The 23,531-nt window shown below is 43.0% G+C and overlaps 1 protein-coding gene across 1 annotated transcript in view; it reads right to left on the bottom strand.

Annotated features, from left to right (window-relative positions):
* Positions 1 to 23,531, bottom strand: part of ULK2 (unc-51 like autophagy activating kinase 2) — a 161,999-nt gene that overhangs the window by 17,494 nt on the left and 120,974 nt on the right. The window contains 6 exon segments of the mRNA XM_070735424.1: positions 229 to 407; positions 3,767 to 3,957; positions 10,287 to 10,439; positions 11,345 to 11,454; positions 16,966 to 17,162; positions 21,795 to 22,084. Of these exon segments, the coding sequence (XP_070591525.1) occupies positions 229 to 407; positions 3,767 to 3,957; positions 10,287 to 10,439; positions 11,345 to 11,454; positions 16,966 to 17,162; positions 21,795 to 22,084 (1,120 nt within the window).

The raw sequence follows: 23,531 nt of genomic DNA on the forward strand, positions 1-23,531 counted from the left end.
AAAAAGTGGGGCATTACTTTCAGGGAGACCCTCGTAATATATCTAATAAATCTTACTCAGGGGAGCTTACAATCAATTGAAAAATAACGGCACAAAAACTGGGGGAAAAAAACCCTATAAATAAAACGTGTAATGTTAAAAAAGTTTTGGTAACAGCGAAAGTTGGAATATGGACCTTCCTGGGCCGGAGGAGATTTCCACGAAAGGAAGCCAGGAGTTTTTACCCACCCCCAGTCTTTGCTCAGCCGGCTGATCTGATCCACCACGACGCTCTCCTGGATCTGGTAGAGGGACACAGCGGAGTTGCAGAGCTCTGGGTTGCCGCTCCGGATGGCCGTCAGATCCAACACGCACTCCGTGAAGGTCAGCATCAAATTCAAATGGCGCAGAGTGTCCGTGTGCTCCCTCTGGGGAGAAGCAAGCAAAGGGCCAGCTTACCTTTCCACCCGGGCTCTGGGGCCACCAGGAGGACGTTGGGTGTGAGACAAATCCCTGGATGCCAAATAAAGTATTCTATTTCTATCCTATTCCTGTTCTGCTGTGCTTTCTTTTCTTTTCTATTCCATTCTATATTATACTATTCCTGTTTTATTTTGTTGTATTTTTTACTGTTCTATTCCTGTTGAGTTTTGTTCTATTCTATTTTCTCTTCTCTTCTTTTCTCTTCTCTTCTATTTTCTATTATATTTTATCTTCTATTCTCTATTCTCTTCTATTCTCTTCTATTTTTATTCTCTCCTCTTTTATATTTTCTATTCTTTTCTATTCCATTCTATATTATACTATTCTTGTTTTATTTTGTTGTATTTTTTACTGTTCTATTCCTGTTGAGGTTTGTTCTATTCTATTTTCTCTTCTCTTCTCTTTTCTATTCTCTTCTATTTTCTATTATATTTTATTTTCTATTCTCTCTTCTCTTCTCTTCTATTTTTTATTCTATTCTCTCCTCTCTATCATTTTTTCTATTCTTTTCTATTCTCTTCCCTCTCTTTTCTCTTCTCCTCTCCTTATTCTCCTCTATTCTATTTTATTTTCTATTATATTCTCTATTCTATTCTTTTCTATTCTCTCTTCTCCTCTCTCTTCTATTTTCTCTTCTATTCTATTTTCTATTCTCTGTTCTATTCCATTATATTTTTTCTCTTCTCTTCTCTCTATTCTATTCTATTTTCTATTCTCTCTTCTCCTTTCTATTCTATTCTTCTCTATTCTATTCTTTTCTCTATTCTACTCTTTTCTATTCTCTCTTCTCTTCTCTCCTCTTTTCTTCTCTTCCCCATTCTATTCTATTCTCCTCTCTATTCTATTCAAGTCTATCTATTCTATGCTTTACTATTCTATCTTCTCTTTTCCTCTCCATTCTATTCTATTCTATTCTATTCTACTCTATTCTAGAGAAGCTAGATTCACTTACTGACTGGGTTACCAAAGTAACAGCTACAGGGGTTTGCGGAACTACAGGGGGCAAGAAAGCTTGTAACATGGAGCAAGGCTCATTTAACAAATGTCTCACTTTGCCACAGACATTCTGGGCTCAATTGTGGTCCATAAGGTGAGGATTAGCTGCACCTGCGTAGCCCCCCTTGAAAGGGTTTTAAGACCTTCTAAATTTGCAAAGTTGTGTTATTAACATTCCGGACGGAGCGTAATTAGAGTTAAGTGCAAGGCCACGCTCTCTGCCACATAGTCTTCCCACACTCCAGATTAATGTTGCTATAAATATTAGTCCTGGCAAAGACTGCGCAATTCCTTGGAGCTGGGCAAAGATTTATTTAGTGATTTAATTTCCATAGCCACCCATCTCAACAAGTGCCTCTCGGCAGCGCGTGTCATAAAACACAGGAACCAATTAAAAACAATTAAAGCACCAAAATGTGCATAAACAGCACCGAGCACAACCGTAACAAGGATGCTAATGCAGCCGTGAAAGAGGGCTTTAAAGATTAATATTAAAGATTAATATTAAAGAAAATATTATTTCACTGAAAGAGTAGTAGATCCTTGGAACAAACTTCCAGCAGACGTGGTTGGTAAATCCACAGTCACTGAATTTAAACATGCCTGGGATAAGCATATATCCATTGTAAGATAAAATACAGGAAATAGTATAAGGGCAGACTAGATGGACCATGAGGTCTTTTTCTGCCGTCAATCTTCTATGTTTCTATTAAACGCTCATTTAAATTTTTTTGGCCTAAGCGGTTTTGTTTACCAGTACAGTTAATCCTTGAGCCTATGACCACAATTGAGCCCAGCATTTCTGTCGCTAAGCAAAACATTGCTTAAGTCTACGGAGAGGGGCGGCATACAAATCTAATAAAATAAATAAATAAATAAAATAAATAAGTGGAGTTTTGCTCCATTTTACCACCTTTCTTGCCATCGTGGTAAAAGCAAATCACTGCAGTTAGTAACATAGAAACATAGATGATTGACTGCAGAAAAAGACCTCCTGGTCCATCTAGTCTGCCCTTATACTATTTCCTGTATTTTATCTTAGGATGGATCTATGTTTATCCCAGGCATGTTTAAATTCAGTTCCTGTGGATTTACCAAACACGTCTGCTGGAAGTTTGTTTCAAGCATCTACTACTCTTTCAATCAAATAATATTTTCTCATGTTGCTTTTGATCTTTCCCCCAGCTAACTTCAGATTGTGTCCCCTTGTTCTTGTGTTCACTCTCCTATTGAAAACACTTCCCTCCTGGACCTTATTTAACCCTTTAACATATTTAAATGCTTCGATCATGTCCCCCCTTTTCCTTCTGTCCTCCAGACTATACAGATTGAGTTCATGAAGTCTTTCCTGATACGCTTTATGCTTAAGACCTTCCACCATTCTTGTAGCCCGTCTTTGGACCCGTTCAGTTTTGTCAATATCTTTTTGTAGGTGAGGTCTCCAGAACTGAACACAGTATTCCAAATGTGGTCTCACCAGCACTCTATACAGCGGGATCACAACCTCCCTCTTCCTGCTTGTTATACCTCTAGCTATGCAGCCAAGCATCCTACTAGCTTTCCCTACTGCCTGACTGCACTGCTCACCCATTTTGAGACTGTCAACTACCCCTAAATCCTTTTCTTCTGAAGTTTTTGCTGACACAGAACTGCCAATGCAATACTCAGATTGAGGATTCCTCTTCCCCAAGTGCATTATTTTACATTTGGAAACATTAAACTGCAGTTTCCATTGCTTTGACCATTTATCTAGTAAAGCTAAATCATTTACCATATTACAGACGCCTCCAGGAATATCAACCCTATTGCACACTTTAACTTTGGATGGTCACTAAATGAACAGTTTGTAAGATGAGGACCCCCTGAGCCCCAATTAACCTTGCACTGTCTCTCTCAACCTCATCCTGTCAAGCCGGTGCAGAGGTTGGTGATAAATATAACGGCTTGCCACACTTATCCAAAGAAGGCCTGATGTTGATGGGAACTTGGGAAGGGTGATTTTCACAAGGGAGTAGATACAGCCACAAAGCATTCTTTCGAGCGGTTCAAGGCCATCCCATGCCCACTCACCTGGGCGGAAGCAGGAGGACTTGCCATGCTGGCACAATCTGAGTGGGCAACATGACAAGTTTGTGGGTGGGTGGGTGGGACAAGGGATGGTGAACTTTCAACTGGGTGGGAAACTCAAGATTCAGGTTTCCCAATGTAGGTGTGCCAGGATGGTTCCGGCAATAAATTGTAAGTTTTAGGAGTAGTTTGACTTGGACTTTGATTTAGCTCGGATGCTACCTGGAACCTTGACACCTACCTCCATCAAAGTTTCTTCAGGCAGTTCTGGAGCTTCAAAGCTGGGGGGCGAAGCACCGTAAGGCATGTACTTCAAGCAAGGGGCCACCTCGGCTCCGGGAGGAGAAGACCCCATGTAAATCCCGGGCGGGGAGCCCATCAGGATACGGCCGCTGGTAGAACACAGGGAGCCTCCGGAGCTGTTGGAGCCAACTAAAAGGCAGGAATTAAAAAGAAAAATATACATCATAACACGCCTATAAACACGCTTATGACCTATAAAGCCCTTCATGGCACCGGACCAGATTATCTCAGGGACCGCCTTCTGCTGCACGAATCCCAGCGACCAGTTAGGTCCCACAGAGTGGGTTTTCTCTGGGTCCCGTCAACCAAACAATGTCGTTTGGCGAGACCCAGGGGAAGAGCCTTCTCTGTGGCGGCCCCGGCCCTCTGGAAATAACTCCCCCCAGAGATTAGAATTGCCCCCTCCCTCCTTGCCTTTCGTAAGCTGCTTAAAACCCACCTCTGCCGCCAGGCATGGTGGAATTGAGATACACTTTCCCCCTAGGCCTTTAAAATTTTATGCATGGTATGTCTGTATGTATGATTGGTTTTTATATAATGGGTTTTAACTGTTTTTAGTATTGGATTATACTGTTTTGTTACTGTTGTTTGCCGCCCCGAGTCTGCGGAGAGGGGCGGCATACAAATCCAATTAATAATAATAATAATAATAATAATAATAATAATAATAATAATAAATCAGTAGTGGCTTTCAACCTTTCCTAATGACGCAACCCTTTGGTCAGAAAAGATCTTGACGAATTTTGAACAATGGGTGCTATCTAACCTAATTAATATTTATATGGAATACTGTACTGTGTTCAATTTCTGGAGATATCACCTACAAAAAGATATTGACAAAATTGAACGGGTCCAAAGACGGGCTACAAGAATGGTGGAAGGTCTTAAGCATAAAACCTATCAGGAAAGACTTAATGAACTCAATCTGTAGAGTCTGGAGGACAGAAGGAAAAGGGGGGACATGATCGAAACATTTAAATATGTTAAAGGATTAAATAAGTTCCAGGAGGGAAGTGTTTTTAATAGGAAAGTGAACACAAGAACAAGGGGACACAATCTGAAGTTAGTTGGGGGAAAGATCAAAAGCAAAATGAGAAAATATTATTTTACTGAAAGAGTAGTAGATCCTTGGAACAAACTTCCAGCAGACGTGGTAGATAAATCCACTAACTGAATTTAAACATGCCTGGGATAAACATATATCCATCCTAAGATAAAATACAGAAAATAGTATAAGGGCAGACTAGATGGACCATGAGGTCTTTTTCTGCCGTCAGACTTCTATGTTTCTATATTTAAACTCAGACCCTACCAATAAGACTGGAATATTACCCACATTGGACTCTCCTTCGTAGGCATTGGAGAAAATAAGTTTCTACATTTAGGCAAGAAAAACAAAACGTACAGGTATAATATATGTGGTTCCTTGCTCCACAGTGGTTACTGTGAGAGGGACCTTGGGGTCCTAGTGGACAACCATTTAAATAGGAGCCAGCCGTGTGCAGCAGCTGCCAAAAAAGCCAACACGGTTCTAGGCTGCATCAACAGAGGGATAGAATCAAGATCATGTGAAGTGTTAATACCAATTTATAAGGCCTTGGTGAGGCCACACTTGGAATACGGCATCCAGTTTTGGTCGCCACAATACAAAAAGGATGTTGAGACTAGAAAGAGTGCAGAGAAGAGCGACAAAGATAATTAGGGGACTGGAGGCTAAACCATATGAAGAACGGTTGCAGGAACTGGGCCTGGCTAGTTTAATGAAAAGAAGGACCAGGGGAGACATGATAGTAGTCTTCCAATATCTCAGGGGCTGCCACAAAGAAGAAGGAGTCAAGCTATTCTCCAAAGCACCTGAGCGTAGAACAAGAGCCAGTGTATGGAAACTTATCAAAGAGAGAAGCAACTTAGAACTAAGGAGAAATTTCCTGAGTTAGAACAATTGACCAGTGGAACAGTTTGCCTTCAGAAGTTGTGAATGCCCTAACACTGGAGGTTTTTAAGCAGATGTTGGATAACCATCTGTCTGAAGTAGTGTAGGGTTTCTTGCCTAAGCAGGGGGTTGGACTAGAAGACCTCCAAGGTCCCTTCCAACTGTTATTCTATTCTATTCTATTCTATCGTTGTTCTGTTGTGGTTATTATTATACAGTTCCTCTCATTTCTCTCTGAAAAGACAAATGGTGGCAGCAATAGATAGTTATATAACACAAATTTAAAGTAGTTTTAAGATTTATATTATTTTAAATATAAAATTCTTATTATTAGTCTTTTTAGCTTAGTTGTTGAAGTGATGGAGATGATTAATAACATGAAAATGGAATGTCAGGATGTTTTTGTTAAGTTTTTAAGATAAGAAAATTTATATGTATGTTGTTAGGCATTGATGTTGTGTTTTCATTTTATGTGTTTTTTAAGGTGGACAAAAAAAAATTATACCCTAAAAAAATTGTGGTGATCCCCAACCAGAAAATAATAAAATTATTAGGAAACTCAGGGGTGAGTTCTAGCGTTCTTTCTGCTGGTTCTTTTTATTCTGTGCTGTGTGGGTATGCCTCATGGGTGCGCATAAGTTTACGCATGCACAGTGCAGAATTATTTTTTTAAAAAAAATTTAAGCCGAAAACGAGATGGCAACACATGCGCAGTGGTGGAAATTCAACTTCTGAGAATGCTCAGAAGTTTCCATAATACAAATAGATATACAGTGTTCCCTCATTTTTCGCGGGGGATGCGTTCCAAGACCGCCCGCGAAAGTTGAATTTCCGCAAAGTAGAGATGCGGAAGTAAATACACTATTTTTGGCTATGAACAGTATCACAAGCCTTTCCTTAACACTTTAAACCCCTAAATTGCAATTTTCCATTCCTTTAGCAACCATTCAGATTATTACTCACCATGTTTATTTATTAAAGTTTATTAAAAAAATATTTATTAAAGGCAGACGAAAGTTTGGCGATGACATATGACATCATCGGGTGGGAAAAACCGTTGTATAGGGAAAAAACCCGCAAAGTATTTTAAAAACCGTGGTATAGACTTTCCACGAAGTTTGGACCTGTGAAAATCGAGGGAACACTGTATATATTTTGCAGTAGTCTATTTGCATGTGAGTGGACCTGCCTGGAGACAGATTTATTATTATTTTATTCACAAAAACCAGTAATACACAGCAAACAAGACTGATATGCTGGTTTTCCCAAGCGTCTTGGACTGTGTGATGTATTTTCGTATGATGCGCGCAGATCCAAATACGGTGGCCTTTTAAAACTGACAGATCGTGATTTTGTCAATGCTTATTGTTTTCAAACATTATCATCATCATCATCAAAAAACAGTAATACACAGCAAACGAGATTGATATGCTGGATTTCTTATCACAATATTGCAAGTTGAACACTTCCCAAGTGTCTAGGACTGTGTGATGTATTTTTGCATGATGCGCGCAGATCCAAGCACAGTGGCCTTTTGCAACTGACAGATTATGATTTTGTCAATGCTTATTGTTTTAAAACTTTATTATTATTATTATTATTATTATTATTATTATTATTATTATTTATTTATTTAGTATAAATAATAATAACTAAACAATGTTGCTTGGCGGGACCCAGGGGAAGAGCCTTCTCTGTGGCGGTCCCGGCCCTCTGGAATCAACTCCCCCCGGAGATTAGAATTGCCCCCACCCTCCTCGCCTTTCGTAAGCTTCTTAAAACCTACCTCTGCCGTCAGGCATGGGGGAACTGAGATATTCTTTCCCCCTAGGCCTTTACAATTTATGCATGGTATGTTTGTATGTATGTTTAGTTTTACAGTAAGGGTTTTTTAGTTGTTTTAGTATTGGATTGTTACATGCTGTTTTTTATCACTGTTGTTAGCCGTCCCGAGTCTACGGAGAGGAGCGGCATACAACTCCAATAAATAAATAAATAAATAAATGACCTATAAAGCCTTATATGGCATCAACCGTGAGACTGCCTTCTGCCGCATGAGTCCCAGTGACCAATCAGGCCCCACAGAATCAGCATTCTCCAGGTTCCAAAAACTAGACAATGTCATTTGGCGGAACCTAGGGGCACAGACTTCTCTGTGCGGGCCCCAGCTCTCTAGAATCAACTCCCTCCGGAGATTTATATTGCCCCCACCCTCCTCACCTTCCGTAAGAGTCTGAAGACTCATTTATGCCGCCCGGCCTGGGGCCATTAGATCCTTGACCCCTGGCCAATGAATGTGTCGAGAGAATGTTGAGTGTATAGAATGATTGTTTTTTTATGCTTTCTTGGAGTTTTTAATTAATTAATTAGATTCAAGATACTGTATATTGTTTGTTATATGTTGTGAGCCGCCCCGTGTCCTCGGAGAGGGGCGGCATAGAAATCCAATAAATAAATAAACAAACAAACAAACAAACATATAATATTTGTATAATATATAAACAATCACAATAATGACAGTGTTGGAAGGGTCCCTGGAGGTCTTCTACTCCAACCTCCTGCTTAGGCAGGAAACCCTACAGGCAGATGGTTATCCAACATCTTTTTAAAAACTTCCAGTGTTGGAGCATTCACAACCTGTGGAGGAAAGCTGCTCTACTGATTAATTATTCTAACTATCAGGAAATTTCTCCTTAGTTCTAAGTTGCTTCTCTCCTTGTTTAGTTTCCACCCATTGCTTCTTGTTCTATCCTCAGGTGCTTTGGAGAATGGCCTGACTCCTTCTTCTTTGTGGCAACCCCTGAGGTATTGGAAGGCTGCTATCATGTCTCCCCTGGTCCTTCTTTTCATTAAACTAGCCATGCCCAGTTCCTTCAACCATTCTTCAAACGTTTATAGTTGCCAAGTTTGGAGACCTCCTGGCTTAGAGTAGCGCCAGGGTAAGACAGGTGACAAATAAATTGAACAATTAATGAATGAATAAAATATATTTGTTTAAAAATCGTATTTTTCTCCCTTCACTTGAGGGCCATATTACAACGAAAGATAATATGGTGGACGCTACAGCAATTCAGTTGAGATATCTTATCGCATGCTTGTTAATACTTATATGAAAATAAGAAAAACTGTGTAAAGGATAGAGGTAAATAATGTGGAATAAGGAAAATGGAATGCAATAATTATGAACAAGTTGATCCGTATTGATATCCAGCCGCCACGCTATTCACAAAATGGTATATTTAAATTTATTATTATTATTATTTTATTATTTATTGGATTTGTATGCCGCCCCTCTCCGCAGACTCGGGGTGGCTAACAACAGCAGTAAAACAGTACAACAAAATCCAATACTAAAAAACAGTTAAAAACCCATTATATAAAAACCAGTCATACATACAAACATACCATGCATAAAATTGTAAAGGCCTAGGGGGAAAGTGTATCTTCATTCCCCCATGCCTGGCAGCAGAGGTGGGTTTTAAGCAGCTTACGAAAGGCAAGGAGGGTGGGGGCAATTCTAATCTCTGGGAGGAGTTGGTTCCAGAGGGTCGGGCCCCCCACAGAGAAGGCTCTTCCTCTGGGTCCCACCAAGCGACATTGTTTAGTTGACGGGACCCAGAGAAGACCCACTCTGTGGGACCTAACTGGTTGCTGGGATTCATGCGGCAGAAGGCGGTCCCTGAGGTAATCTGGTCCGGTGCCATGAAGGGCTTTATAAGTCATAACCAACACTTTGAAAACTGATCGGTAACCAATGCAGACTGCGGAGTGTTGGTGTGACATGGGCATATCTGGGGAAGCCCATGATTGCTCTCACAGCTGCATTCTGCATGATCTGGAGTTTCCGAACACTTTTCAAAGGTAGCCCCATGTAGAGAGCATTACAGTAGTCGAACCTCGAGGTGATGAGGGCATGAGTGACTGTGAGCAGTGAGTCCCGGTCCAGATAGGGCCGCAACTGGTGCACCAGGCTAACCTGGGCAAACGCCCCCCTCGCCACAGCTGAAAGATGTTTCTCTAATGTGAGCTGTGGATCGAGGAGGACGCCCAAGTTGTGGACCCTCTCTGAGGGGGTCAATAATTCCCCCCCCAAGGGTAATGGAAGGACAGATGGAATTGTCCTTGGGAGGCAGGACCCACAGCCACTCAGTTTAAAAACAAAATAACTTGATTTAAAATTTAAAAAAGACCTTTGTTTTGCAGATGCAGCCCTGATTTTTGTCTTGGTGGGTGTGTTTTCCTGTGTTGTTTTCAAGGAAAAAAAACACCCTAAGAGAGTCCAGTTCCTCTTGAAAAAAAAAACACCTTTGGGACAAAGGCAATGACCTGATGATTGAGAACCTCCATCGACACCCTTCTTCCGTAGCTTCGAGTCTCCTTGGGGATCAAGGAGGAGTTGTTTCCCTTTTGAGATGGCTCACTCCAGAAACACAACCCCCCCCATCCGGCCCCCCACCGCCTGGCTGTTCCTCCAGACCGAAATCCGCTCAAGGCCCCATGGACCCTGAAGGCGTCGCTTCTTCACCTGACATCGTCCGGGCTCGGAGAACCATGTGGGTGCAGGTCGGAGGCGTGGCGCTGTTTGGAGGGGATCCCACGGTGAACATCACCGCCCTGGAACCGGCTCCAATTGGCATGGAGGGATGTCCTCCGGTGATGCCGCAGGCGCCCGGAGGAGCTGGCGAGGAAAAGATGAACAGCTTAGACCTTAGGACAGTGATGGCGAAGCTTTTTTTCTTTTAAAAATACAGTGATACCTTGTCTTACAAACTTAATTGGTTCCGGGATGAGGTTCTTAAGGTGAAAGGTTTGTAAGATGAAACAATGTTTCCCATAGGAATCAATGGAAAAGCGATTAATGCGTGCAAGCCCAAAATTCACCCCTTTTGCCAGCCGAAGCGCCCGTTTTTGCGCTGCTGGAATTCCCTGAGGCTCCCCTCCATGGGAAACCCCACCTCCAGACTTCCGTGTTTTTGTGATGCTGCGATTTCACTGAGGCTCCCCTCGCTGGGAAACCCCACCTCCAGACTTCCGTTGCCAGTGAAGCGCCCGTTTTTGCGCTGTTGGGATTCCCCTGCAGCATCACAAAAACACGGAAGTCCGGAGGTGGGGTTTCCCATGGAGGGGAGCCTCAGGGGAATCCCAGCAGCACAAAAACAGGCGCTTCGCTGGCAACGGAAGTCCGGAGGGGGGGGGGCATCCCAGTGGCGGCGGTGGGTTTGTAAGATGAAAATAGTTTGTAAGAAGAGGCAAAAAAATCTTAAACCCCGGGTTTGTATCTCGAAAAGTTTGTATGACGAGGGGTTTGTAAGACGAGGTATCACTGTACTTTATTAATTATATACATTAAAAAACAGAGAAAAGACAAAACATTGCAGCCACCCAGTGGAGGGCTACCAAATTTTTTACTACCACATTGTGGGTTTGGCTTATGCAGGACGCCCTGCATTTTCTTTCAACATCTTTCAGTGCACACTGGGGGCTCTGGTGTGGAGCTCCATTTTCGCTGCCCCACTGCGTCTCCGTCCCCCCCCGGGCAATAGCCCACCCCTGCAACCACCCCTCTTATCCTCCCCACCTTACCTGTATCCATTGGCCGCTCAGTATTAAGGCTGTCAGTGCTGCCCTGGTAGAGCTGGCTGCTAAGGGCGCCTTTTGCTGGTTGATCTGACAGCTTGCTGGTACTTACGGACCTGTGCAAGGAATGGAGCATATGGTCAGGGTAGGATTGGTGTTGGTGGTGGGTGTTACTCAATTGGAGATGTGAAAGGGTGAGAGGGATCTTGGAGTCCTAGTGAGCAACCATTTAAATAGGAGCCAGCCGTGTGGAGCAGCTGCCAAAAAAGCCAACCCAGTTCTAGGCTGCATTAACAGGGATAGAATCAAAATCATATGAAGTGTTAATACCACTTTATCTATCTATCTATCTATCTATCTATCTATCTATCTATCTATCTATCTATCTATCTATCTATCTATATCTATCCCTATCTATCTATCTATCTATCTATCTATCTATCTATCTATCTATCTATCTATCTATCCCTATCTATCTATCTATCTATCTATCTATCTATCTATCTATCTATCTATCTATCTATCTATCTACCTATCCCTATCTATCTATCCCTATCTATCTATCTATCTATCTATCTATCTATCTATCTATCTATCTATCTATCTATCTATCTATCTATCTTTCTATCTATCTATCTATCTATCTATCTATCTATCTATCTATCTATCTATCTATCTATCTATCTATCTATCTATCGCATTTGTATGCCGCCCCTCTCCGTAGACTCGGGGCGGCTAACAACAGTAATAAAAACAGCATATAACAATCCAATATTAAAACAGTTAAAAAACCCTTATTATAAAACCAAACATACATACAGACATACCATGCATAAAATTGTAAAGGCCTAGGGGGAAAGAGTATCTCAGTTCCCCCACGCCTGGTGGCAGAGGTGGGTTTTAAGAAGCTTACGAAAGGCAAGGAGGGTGGGGGCAATTCTAATCTCTGGGGAGAGTTGGTTCCAGAGGGCCGGGGCCGCCACAGAGAAGGCTCTTCCCCTGAGTCCCGCCAAGCGACATTGTTTAGTTGACAGGACCTGGAGACGACCCACTCTGTGGGACCTAACAGGTCGCTGGGATTTGTGCGGCAGAAGGCAGTCCCTGAGATAGTCTGGTCCGGTATTCTAAGGCCTTGGTAAGGCCACACTTGGAATACGGCATTCAGTTTTGGTTGCCACGATGCAAGAAGGATGTTGAGACTCTATAAAAAGTGCAGTAACAAAGATGATTAGGGGACTGGAGGGTAAAACACATGAAGAATGGCTGCAGGAACTGGGCATGGCTAGTTTAATGAAAAGAAGGTCCAGGGGAGACATGATAGCAGCCTTCCAATATCTCAGGGGACTAGAGGCTAAAGTTGTTGGAAAGACTATTCTTCTGGGTTCAGTTCCAAGTGGAGGAAAAAGACACTGGATTCGTGGAAGTTGCTTGGAAAGAACATTTAATGGAGGACAGGAGCGCATGGCATGAGCTCCTGAACAGAAAAGGTGGATCACATGAGATAATTTTTACCAGGAAAAAAGTCAATGAGCAAATGGTTAGGATTAGAGGTTGTTTCAAATCCAGCCATAGTGGTAAGAAATGCAAAACCCATTTTGAAAAAAACCACCATGGGAAAATGATGCCACGAAAAGGTGTGTGTTTACTTACACTCAGCCTTTCTCTGGTCTGAGCTACACACTGTAACAATGGCTGCCAGATGGGGATTATTATTATTATTATTATTATTATTATTATTATTATTATTATTATTATTATTAATTTTTATTTATTTTGTCCAATACATAATACACATTGAAGAGAATAGATATGTAGTAATATATATTAAGAAAAGGAAAGAAGAAAAGATATAAAAGTATAGGATATCATATATGATAGGAAGAAAAGATAAATGAGATAAGGAGAGGCAATTGGACAGGGGACGGAAGGCACACTAGTGCGCTTATGCATGCCCCTTACTGACCTCTTAGGAACCTGGAGAGGTCAATCGTGGATAGTCTAAGGGAAAAATGTTGGGGGTTGACACTACTGAGTCCAGTAATGAGTTCCACGCTTCGACAACACGGTTGCTGAAGTCACATTTTTTACAGTCTAGTTTGGAGCGGTTAATATTAAGTTTGAATCTGTTGCGTGCTCTTGTGCTGTTGTGGTTGAAGCTGAAGTAGTCATTGACAGGCAGGACGTTGCAGCATATGATCTTGTGGGCAATACTTAGATCGTGTTTTAGGCGCCGTAGTTCTAGGCTTTCTAGACCTAGGATAGTGAGTCTATTTTTGTAGGATATTCTGTTTCGAGTGGAGGAGCGAAGGGCTCTTCTGGTGAAGTATCTTTGGACATTTTCAAGGGTGTTGATGTCCGAGATGTGGTATGGGTTCCAGACAGATGAGCTGTATTCAAGGATGGGTCTGGCAAAAGTTTTGTAGGCTCTGGTGAGTAGTGTGAGATTGTTGTTGTTGAGCGAGTTCTTTGAAATAATGAGGTCGTGCAGGACTCTCAGCTTCCAGAAAAGAGCTTTTATTTTGCTTTTTAAGTGCTTTAAAGGTGCAAAGATAGTAGCTGGAATGAGCTGGAAGGCAGCTCTTATATTTAGCTCTTCAAATCGATGCTAAATGCTTCCAGGCCTGACCACCATAAATAGGGCGTAAGGATTACAGCCATTATAAAACTAATAACTTCCACTTATCAAACAAAACAAAACAAAGCACACCCAGCAACATAAAAACTCTTGTTAGCATGTCAACACAAGAGGGAGCAGCAACCTCCTTATATATTTGTTCCCAGGGCTTGTTGGAAGAGTGTTTATCAGCAAATCCTAAAACCTAACTGGGTGAATATGGGCCATCAAGCTATTGTTCTTTTTGTGAACTCTTTGCAACTAACCTAGATAGAACAAAAGGTGCTTATTTTTCAAGAGGCAACTGGACTTTCTGCCCCCCCCCCTTCTCTGCCAAGTGTCTGAATTCTGATCCTGAACAAAAGTGTGAAAACCAGAACCTTGACACAGTCATAAGTCACTTTTTTGAGCCTACAAATCCAATTCAATAAATAAATAAATAAATAAATAAACAAATAAATAAATAAATAAAAATTGAACAAATTCATTAAACAGTTGGTTCTAAGTTGAGGACCGACCGGCTGCACAAAATTATAAATACAGGTTGACCTCAAATTCACGACCACATGGGCACTGCAACTTCTGTGGCTAAGCAAGAGGAGCATTAAGTGAGGGAGTTTTTAACAAGTTATGAAAAGAATTGCTGCAGTTAAATGAATAATACCCTCATTAAGCTAATCTATCTCCCCCTCCCCATTTACTTTGGGTTTTTTGGAAGTTTATTTAAATATTTATTCATTCGATTTTTTAATGCCCCCCTTCTTTTTAGAATCAGGGCGCCTTACAATATAATTAATAATAATAATAATAATAATAACAACAATGAATTATTATTATTATCTGAAGCATGCCGCCCTTCTCTTTAGACTCAGGGCGGCTTACAATATAATAATAATAATAATAATAATAATAATAATAATAATAATAATAATAATGATGAATTATTACTATTATCTGAAGCATAACACACCAGACGTTGTGATCGTGGAGAAAAAGAAAGTATGGATCATCGACATCGCAATCCCGGGGGACAAAAGAGTTGAGGAGAAGCAGCTAGAGAAATTAGTGAAATATGAAGATCTAAAAATCGAGCTGCAATGACTCTGGCATAAGCCAATGAAAGTGGTCCCAGTGGTACTTGGCACGCTGGGCGCAGGGCCAAAGGATCTCAGCAGACATTTGAAAACCATCGGAATTGACAAAATCTCCATCTGTCAATTGCAAAAGGCCGCTTTACTGGGATCAGCAAACATAATTCGCCACTACATCATGCAGACCTAGGTGCTTGGGAAGCGCCTGACTGGTGATGAAATACGAAATCCAGCATAGTGATCTCGTTTGCTGTGTTGTACTGACATAATAATAATAATATTAATATTAATAATAATAATTTATTATATTTGTATGCTGCCCCTCTCCGCAGACTCTATGTTAGCAATAGCACTTTTTAACAGAGCCAGCCTATTGCCCCCACAATCCGGGTCCCCATTTTACCCACTTCAGAAGGCTGGAAGGCTGAGTCAACTTTGAGCCGGTGATGAGATTTGAACCGCTGATCTAGCAGTCAGCTGCAGTACTACTACTACTACTACTACTACTACTACTACTACTACTACTAATTTATTAGATTTGTATGCCGCCCCTCTCCGAAGATTGCACTCTACCTACTGCGCCACCTCGGCTCAAATTGGCTGGGAAGGTCAGATGATCATAATAGAAACATAGAAGATTGATGGCAGAAAAAGACCTCATGGTCCATCTAGTCTGCCCTTATACTATTTCCTGTATTTTATCTTACGATGGATCTGTGTTTATCCCAGGCATGTTTAAATTCAGTTACTGTGGATTTACCAACCACGTCGGCTGGAAGTTTGTTCCAAGCATCTACTACTCTTTCAGTAAAACAATATTTTCTCTTCTGATCTTTTCCCCAACTAACCTCAAATTGTGCCCCCTTGTTCTTGGGTTCACTTTCCTATTAAAAACACTTCCCTCCTGAACTCTATTTAACACTTTAACCTATTTAAATGTTTCGATCATGTCCCCCCCCCCCTCCTTCCCTTCTGTCCTCCAGACCAGTGTTTCCCAACCTTGGCAACTTGAAGATATCTGGACTTCAACTCCCAGAATTTCCCCGCCAGCATTCGCTATACAGATTGAGTTCATGAAGTCTTTCCTGGTAAGTTTTATTCTTTTGTAGCCCATCTTTGGACCCGTTCAATTTTATAAAGCCCTTCATGGCACCGGACCAGATTATCTCAGGGACCGCCTTCTGCTGCACGAATCCCAGCGACCAGTTAGGTCCCACAGAGTGGGTCTTCTCCGGGTCCCATCAACTAAACAATGTCATTTGGTGGGACCCAGGGGAAGAGCCTTCTCTGTGGCGGCCCCGGCCCTCTGGAACCAACTCCCCCCAGAGATTAGAATTGCCCCCATCCTCCTTGCCTTTCGTAAGCTGCTTAAAACCCACCTCTGCCGCCAGGCGTAGGGGAACTGAGATCCTCTTTCCCCCTAGGCCTTTACAATTTTATGCATGGTATGTCTGTATGTATGCTTGGTTTTTTATTATAATGGGTTTTAATTGTTTTTAGTATTGGATTATTGTTATACGCTGCCTATTATTGCTGTTAGCCGCCCCGAGTCTCTGGAGAGGGGCGGCATACAAATCCAATCAATCAATCAATCAATAAATAAATATTTATCATAAATAAATAATCTGGGATTCCACAACCATTTTAAATATATGTGCCTGGATTTTGATCACGTGACTCATGATGGGGGGGGGGAGATTTATTCAGTGAGCGGACCCTAAACAAAATGTTGAAAGATGATGACGGGCTGTAGAATAAGAGTCTCCAACCATGGCAACCTTAAGCCTGGAGGACTTCAGCTCCCAGAATTCCCCAGCCAGCAAAAGATGGCTGGGGAATTCTGGGACTTGAAGTCCGCCAGACTTAACCATTGCCAAGGTTGGAGAGCCCTGCTGTAGAATGTATTAAGGGGAAATCAGTACCTGCCAAAGGCCGTTTTGCTGTGCTGGTCTCTTGCCTGCTTGTCACTACTTTGCACGGTGTGGAAAGGTGTGAGCTCTCTGGCTTCCCCCATGTCTTTCGGCGGTGGCAGCAAGAGGTCCGAGGGCGCCTGCCGGCTGATCAGGCCCACCAAGTTTGAGGAGGCTTGGGTCTTCGGGATTTTGAAGGGAGCCGTCGCCTATTGGAAAAGAGAGGGAGGGAAAGAAAGGAAGGAAGGAAGGAAGTAAATAAGGAAGGAAGGAAGGAAGGAAGGAAGGAAGGAAGGAAGAAAGAAAGAAAGAAAGAAAGAAAGAAAGAACATCTTCATGAATTTTAAATTGCAGATAGTCCTCAATGTACCACCACAACTGAGCCCAAAATTCCTGCGGCTGAGTGTTCTGTCGGGCTCTCTGGTAGAATCCTCCCAAAAATTCACAGGTACAAATTTCATACACACACACGTTTGAAAATTCCAAACAATGTTCTTTATAATGAAAATTCACTTAAACCAAGCCCTCTTTTGGTATAGCAAAGAGCACTGGTCTCCAAACAAACTGGTAATTTGTACAAGTCCCATATCAGTTCTGTGATACTTCGCTTGCAGCTGTGAGGCAATTCACAGTCCTCCTTCTTTCACAAAGTGACACACACCTTGCCCTGGTTTAGTTTCAAAGCAGGGAAAAATCAGCACACAAAAGGTCAAAGTCAGTAAAGCAGTCATGAAACACAACGATCAGATAATCCTCCACAATGGCCAAACCCACAGGCTGCTCTTTATAGCAGCCTCACTAATGACCACAGCCCCACCCAACCACAGGTGGACTCATTTTCTTTGATAATAATTTCTCAGTTGTTGCTGCCTATGCATCACTCTCCGCATGCGTGGCTGTATCATTAACTCTTGTTCCGAATCCAAGGAGGAGCTAGATAATTGATCTCCTTCTGAGCTGTCTGCCACACTCTCCTCCTCCCTGTCACTCATGTCTTCTTGGTCAGAGGAGCCTTCATCAGCAGATTCCACCGGGGGCAAAACAGGCCTGCGGCATGTGGATGTCTCCCCCACATCCACAGTCCTTGGGGCAGGAGCTGGGCCAGAGCTAACCACAACACTGAGTGATACTTTTTTTAAAGTACTGTAAGTTTGGCTGTATTTTAGAACCTTTCTTTATAATAGATAAGAGTAGTGTATTGTAGAGTACAGTGGAACCTCGACATACGAGCAGCTCTACTTACGAGCTACTCGAGATAAGAGCTGGGAGGGGAGCAACATTTTTGTTCGCCTCCCGAGCTCACATTCGGGATACGAGCGCCAAGGAGCTGTCTCCTGAAGCCGAACACTAACTTCCGCGTTCGGCTTCAGGAGACAGCTCCTTGGCGCTCGTATCCCGCGTGTTTTAAAAGGTTGCAGCCGGCCTGGGGGGCTCGTGGGGGTGCTGGCAAGCCCCCCAGGCCGGCTGCCACCTTTTAAAACACGCGCGCCGCTTCGCAGCTGTCTCCTGAAGCCGAACGCTAACTTCCGCGTTCGGCGGCAGCGGGTTTTTTTTGTTGTTGCACGGATTAATTGACTTTACATTGTTTCCTATGGGAAACAATGTTTTGTCATACGAGCGTTCCGACTTACGAGCCTCCTTCCGGAACCAATTAGTCTCGTAAGTCGGGGTTCTACTGTAGTATTATAGTAATAAGTCTATTATTCTACAAAGAGATTAGAATAGAACAACAGAGTTGGAAGGGACCTTGGAGGTCTTCTAATCCAACCGCCTGCTTAGGTAGGAAACAGATGGTTATCCAACGTAGAAACATAGAAGACTGACGGCAGAAAAAGACCTCATGTTCCATCTAGTCTGCCCTTATACTATTTCCTGTATTTTATCTTACGATGGATATATGTTTATCCCAGGCATGTTTGAATTCAGTGACTGTGGATTTATCTGCCACGTCTGCTGGAAGTTTGTTCCAAGGATCTACTACTCTTTCAGTGAAATAATATTTTCTCATGTTGCTTTTGATCTTTCCCCCAACTAACTTCAGATTGTGTCCTCTTGTTCTTGTGTTCACTTTCCTATTCAAAACACTTCCCTCCTGAACCTTATTTAACCCTTTAACATATTTAAATGTTTCGATCATGTCCCCCCTTTTCCTTCTGTCCTCCAGACTCTACAGATGGAGTTCATTCAGTCTTTCCTGATACGTTTTATGCTTAAGACCTTCCACCATTCTTGTAGCCCGTCTTTGGACCTGTTCAATTTTGTCAATATCTTTTTGTAGGTGAGGTCTCCAGAACTGGACACAGTATTCCAAATGTGGTCTCACCAGCGCTCTATATAAGGGGATCACATTCTCTCAGGAAAGTCTTCATGAACTCAATCTGTATAGTCTGGAGGACAGAAGGGAAAAGGGGGACATGATCGAAACAGTTAAATATGTTAATTAAGGTTCAGGAGGGAAGTGTTTTTAATAGCAAAGTGAACACAAGAACAAGGGGGCACAATCTGGGGGTTAGTTGGGGGAAAGATCAGAAGCAACATGAGAAAATATTATTTGACTGAAAGAGGAGTAGACGTGGTTGACAAATCCACAGGAACTGAATGTAAACATGCCTGGGATAAACATAGATGCATCCTAAGATAAAATACAGGAAATAGTATAAGGGCAGACTAGATGGACCAGGAGGTCTTTTTCTGCCGTCAGACTTCTATGTTTCTATGAGTTGGGCTAGAAGACTTCCAAAGTCCCTTCCAATTCTGTCATTTCCGTTTCCGAGAGCACTTTGTCCCATCTACACACCCGTCCACACTCACCTTCATCCTTCTCAATGCAGCTGCCGGGCACTAGCCAGGGGGACAAGAAGCGGCCACAGTCTGGATCCCAGAACCGCTCCAAGTGTGGATGAGCTTCAGGTTCTCTTTTATACGCCCCCCACCCCAATCCTTGCTTCCTGGCTTCTCAAGACTGGCAGCTGCCTTTGCCTTGTGGATTCCAATGGTCTGGGAGGCCCTGATGGGATTTGGGGAGGGGCTTCCCATGTGCTCAGGCTTCAACTCTTTTGTCTGGGTCAGGTGACTCATCTTCCTTTGTTTCCTTAAGGACTTGGTTCCTTCTTATCTTGGATTGGAACCTTTATCTGCAGGCTTCATCTTTAAACTGTGGCAGCTGCAGCCTCACCAGGGCATGGCAAGAGTTTTTCTCCCACCTTAAGTCACAAAAGCCAATTGGGGGATTTAGGGTCAAAACTTTTGCCAGACCCATCCTCGAATACAGCTCATCTGTTTGGAACCCATATCGCATCTCGGACATTAACACCCTTGAAAATGTCCAAAGATACTTCACCAGAAGAGCCCTTCACTCCTCCACTCGAAACAGAAGACCCTACGCGACTAGACTTTCAATCCTGGGCCTAGAAAGCCTAGAACTAAGACGCCTTAAACAAGATCTAAGTATTGCCCACGAGATCATATGCTGCAACGTCCTGCCTGTCGGCGACTACTTCACCTTCAACCACAACAACAGAAGAGCACACAACAGATTTGAACATAATATTAACCGCTCCAAACTTGACTGTAAAAAATATGACTTCAGTAACCGAGTTGTCGAAGCGTGGAACTCATTGTGTGTATATATATATATATATATATATATAAAATAACAAGAAGGGACCTTGGAAGTCTTCTAGTCCAACTTCCTGCTTAAGCAGGAAACCCTACACCACTTCGCATAGATGGTTATCCAACATCTGCTAAAAAACTTCCAATGCTGGAGCATTCACAACGTCTGGAGGCAAGCTGTTCCACTGATTAATTATCCTAACTGTTAAGAAATTTCTCCTTCGTTCTAAGTTGCTTCTCTCCTTGATTAGTTTCCACCCATTGCTTCTTGTTGTACCCTCAGGTGCTTTGGAGAATAGCCTGACTCCCTCTTCTTTGTTGCAACCCCTGAGATGTTGGAAGGCTGGTATCCTGTCTCCCCTGGTCCTTCTTTTCATCAAACTAGCCATGTCCAGTTCCTGCAACCGTTCTTCATATGTTTTAGCCTCCAGTCCACTAATCCTCTTTGTTGCTCTTCTCTGCACTCTTTCTAGAGTCTCAACATCCTTTTTGCATTGTAGTGACCAAAACTAGATGCAGTATTCCAAGTGTGGCCTTATCAAGGCCTTATAAAGTGGTATTAACACTTCACTGTCCTCTAGTGACTGCACCAAAACCCAATCAGCTTTCATGCCTAAGGTGATATTAGAACTCACCCTCTCCAGGTGATTGGACCAGTCACCCAGTCTGTTTGCATGCCTAAGGCAGGACTAGAATTCACTGTCTCCTGCTCATTGGTTCAAACTCACCCAATCAGCTTTCATGTCAAAGGCGGGATTAGAACTCACCCTCTCCTGGTGATTGGCTCAAAGTCACCTAGCTAGCTTTTGTGCTTAAAGCAGGACTAGAACTCACTGTCTCCTGGTGATTGGTTCAAACTCACCCAATCAGCTTTCATGCCTAGAACTCACCCTCTCCTGGTGATTGGACCAAAGTCACCCAATCAGCTTTCATGTCAAAGACAGGACTACAACTCACCATCTCCTGGTGATTAGCCCAAAAATCACCCAGTCAGCTTTCACAGCTAAGGATGGACGGTCCCCTAGGGCAGGGCTAGGCAAAGTTGGCTCTTCTATGACAGGTGGACTTCAACTCCCAGAATTCCTGAGCTAGCACGACTGTCTCAGGAATTCTGGGAGTTGAAGTCCACAAATCCTAGAAGAGCCAGCTTTGCCTACCCCTGCCCTAGGGGTTCCTCTAACCACTAAACCAAACTGCTTCTCTGCTGGGCAGCTTCTGTCACTCACCTTTGTGGGAGAGCCAATGATGGTCGGCAGGGGAGTCTTGAACGGCCAGTCCGAGCTCCGCGGAGATGACCCCATGTGTTTGGTGGGTGAGGTCCCGAGGCTGACCGGCCGGGTGGGCTGGGGCGAATGGCCATAGCTGCAGCCCGCGTAGGATGGGCAGATGGGGTCTGAATGCTGCTTCCGAAGCTTCTGCTTGTTCTGGTAAATGTCCGTCAGGGTGGGCGTGTTCTGCAGCCGCGCTCCCGTCAACAGGAGGGACTGCGGAGACTGGGACTGCGTTGCCGAGGAACCTGGCCAGGAGGAAGAGAAATATTATGGGATGCAGGCAGTGATGGGCTCCCACGGGTATGGTCAGGTACGCAGACCCGGTAGAAAAAGTTTGATTTTTTTTCTTTTTTCCCAGTAAATGAGGTTGAATGTGTATAATTTTAGAAGAGCTGTGCGTGTGTGTGTGTACATACAGTTTATACAGTAGATAATGTATATTTTTGTGTGCCTGTGTGTAATATGTATGTGCACAGATGGCATATACACATAGAATTAAATAGCATACAGTGGTACCTCTAGATACGAGCTGCTCCACATGCGAGTATTCCAAGTTACGAGCCGCGACGCGAGCGAAATTTCTGTTCGACACCCGAGCCCAAATTCGGGATATGAGCCAAGCTTCCGCTAGTTGGTGCATCGCCTCTCTGACCCAGAATCCCCTTGCTTCCGGTTATCTCGGCCATTCGCGCGTGTTAGCGCGCAAAACAAAGTCTCGTCTACGTTTATGATAGTTTAAGAAAGTGTTGTTTACGTAGCCTACAGTACACAGCCGCACTCGTCTGTCGCCAAGGTAAGGTTACTGTACCGTGTTTTATACATTTTCTTATTGTATTTTGTACATTTCTCTTTTCATTATTTACTTTATTGTTTATTTATTTATTTATACATGTTGCATGTACATTTATTAATTAAAAACATGTCTTTTTTCATAATTTAAGCTAACTTTGGGACTTTTTTGAGGGCTGGAACCAATTAGAATTATTTACATTAATTCATATGGGGAAAATTCATTCGAGATATGAGTTGATCTACTTACGAGCTCGGGTCTGGAACGAATTAAAGTCGTATGTCGAGGTACCACTGTACTTTGGAGGTTCAGTCATAGTAAATAGGTAGGGAAATTGTCTCTCTTTGAGGTGAGGAGGGGCCAGGCACCCTAGCCTTAACCCTTGACATGAGTGGCGTCAAGTTGGCCACCTTTAAGCCAACCACTGCCCAGTCACATGATCATCAAGCCACTCCCATCTGGTCACGACTGGCAAGCCACACCCACAAAATAAGCCACACCCCACAGTGTGGTAGTAAAAAAAATTGCAGCCCTTCACTGGATGCAGGGTATCTGGTCAACAACGGATTTGCATCATGGGGGGGAGGGAGCGCGGTGGCATTTGCGGGGAAGCAAAAAGGCCACTGAAATCTCACACATGTGTGTGTTCCCTCATGAGATTTTGCTCCCTCTGTATGCGCAGAAGCAAAATCCTGCGCAGGTGCGCACAACGGAGTCATAGAGCTTTGCGGGAAGCGCACTTGTAGCCCCGATAAGTGGAATCTGCCCGAGTTCACGTCTCCAAACCTCAGCCAGTAATCCCTGATGAGACACCCCCAAAAGCAAATTGAGATCATATCAAATTGAGATGGTGGTAGACTTTAGGAGTAACCCTTCCATCTTTCCACCTCTCACAATATTAG

This window comes from Erythrolamprus reginae, chromosome 1 (assembly GCF_031021105.1).
Source record: "Erythrolamprus reginae isolate rEryReg1 chromosome 1, rEryReg1.hap1, whole genome shotgun sequence".
Classification (NCBI taxonomy): domain Eukaryota; kingdom Metazoa; phylum Chordata; class Lepidosauria; order Squamata; family Dipsadidae; genus Erythrolamprus; species Erythrolamprus reginae.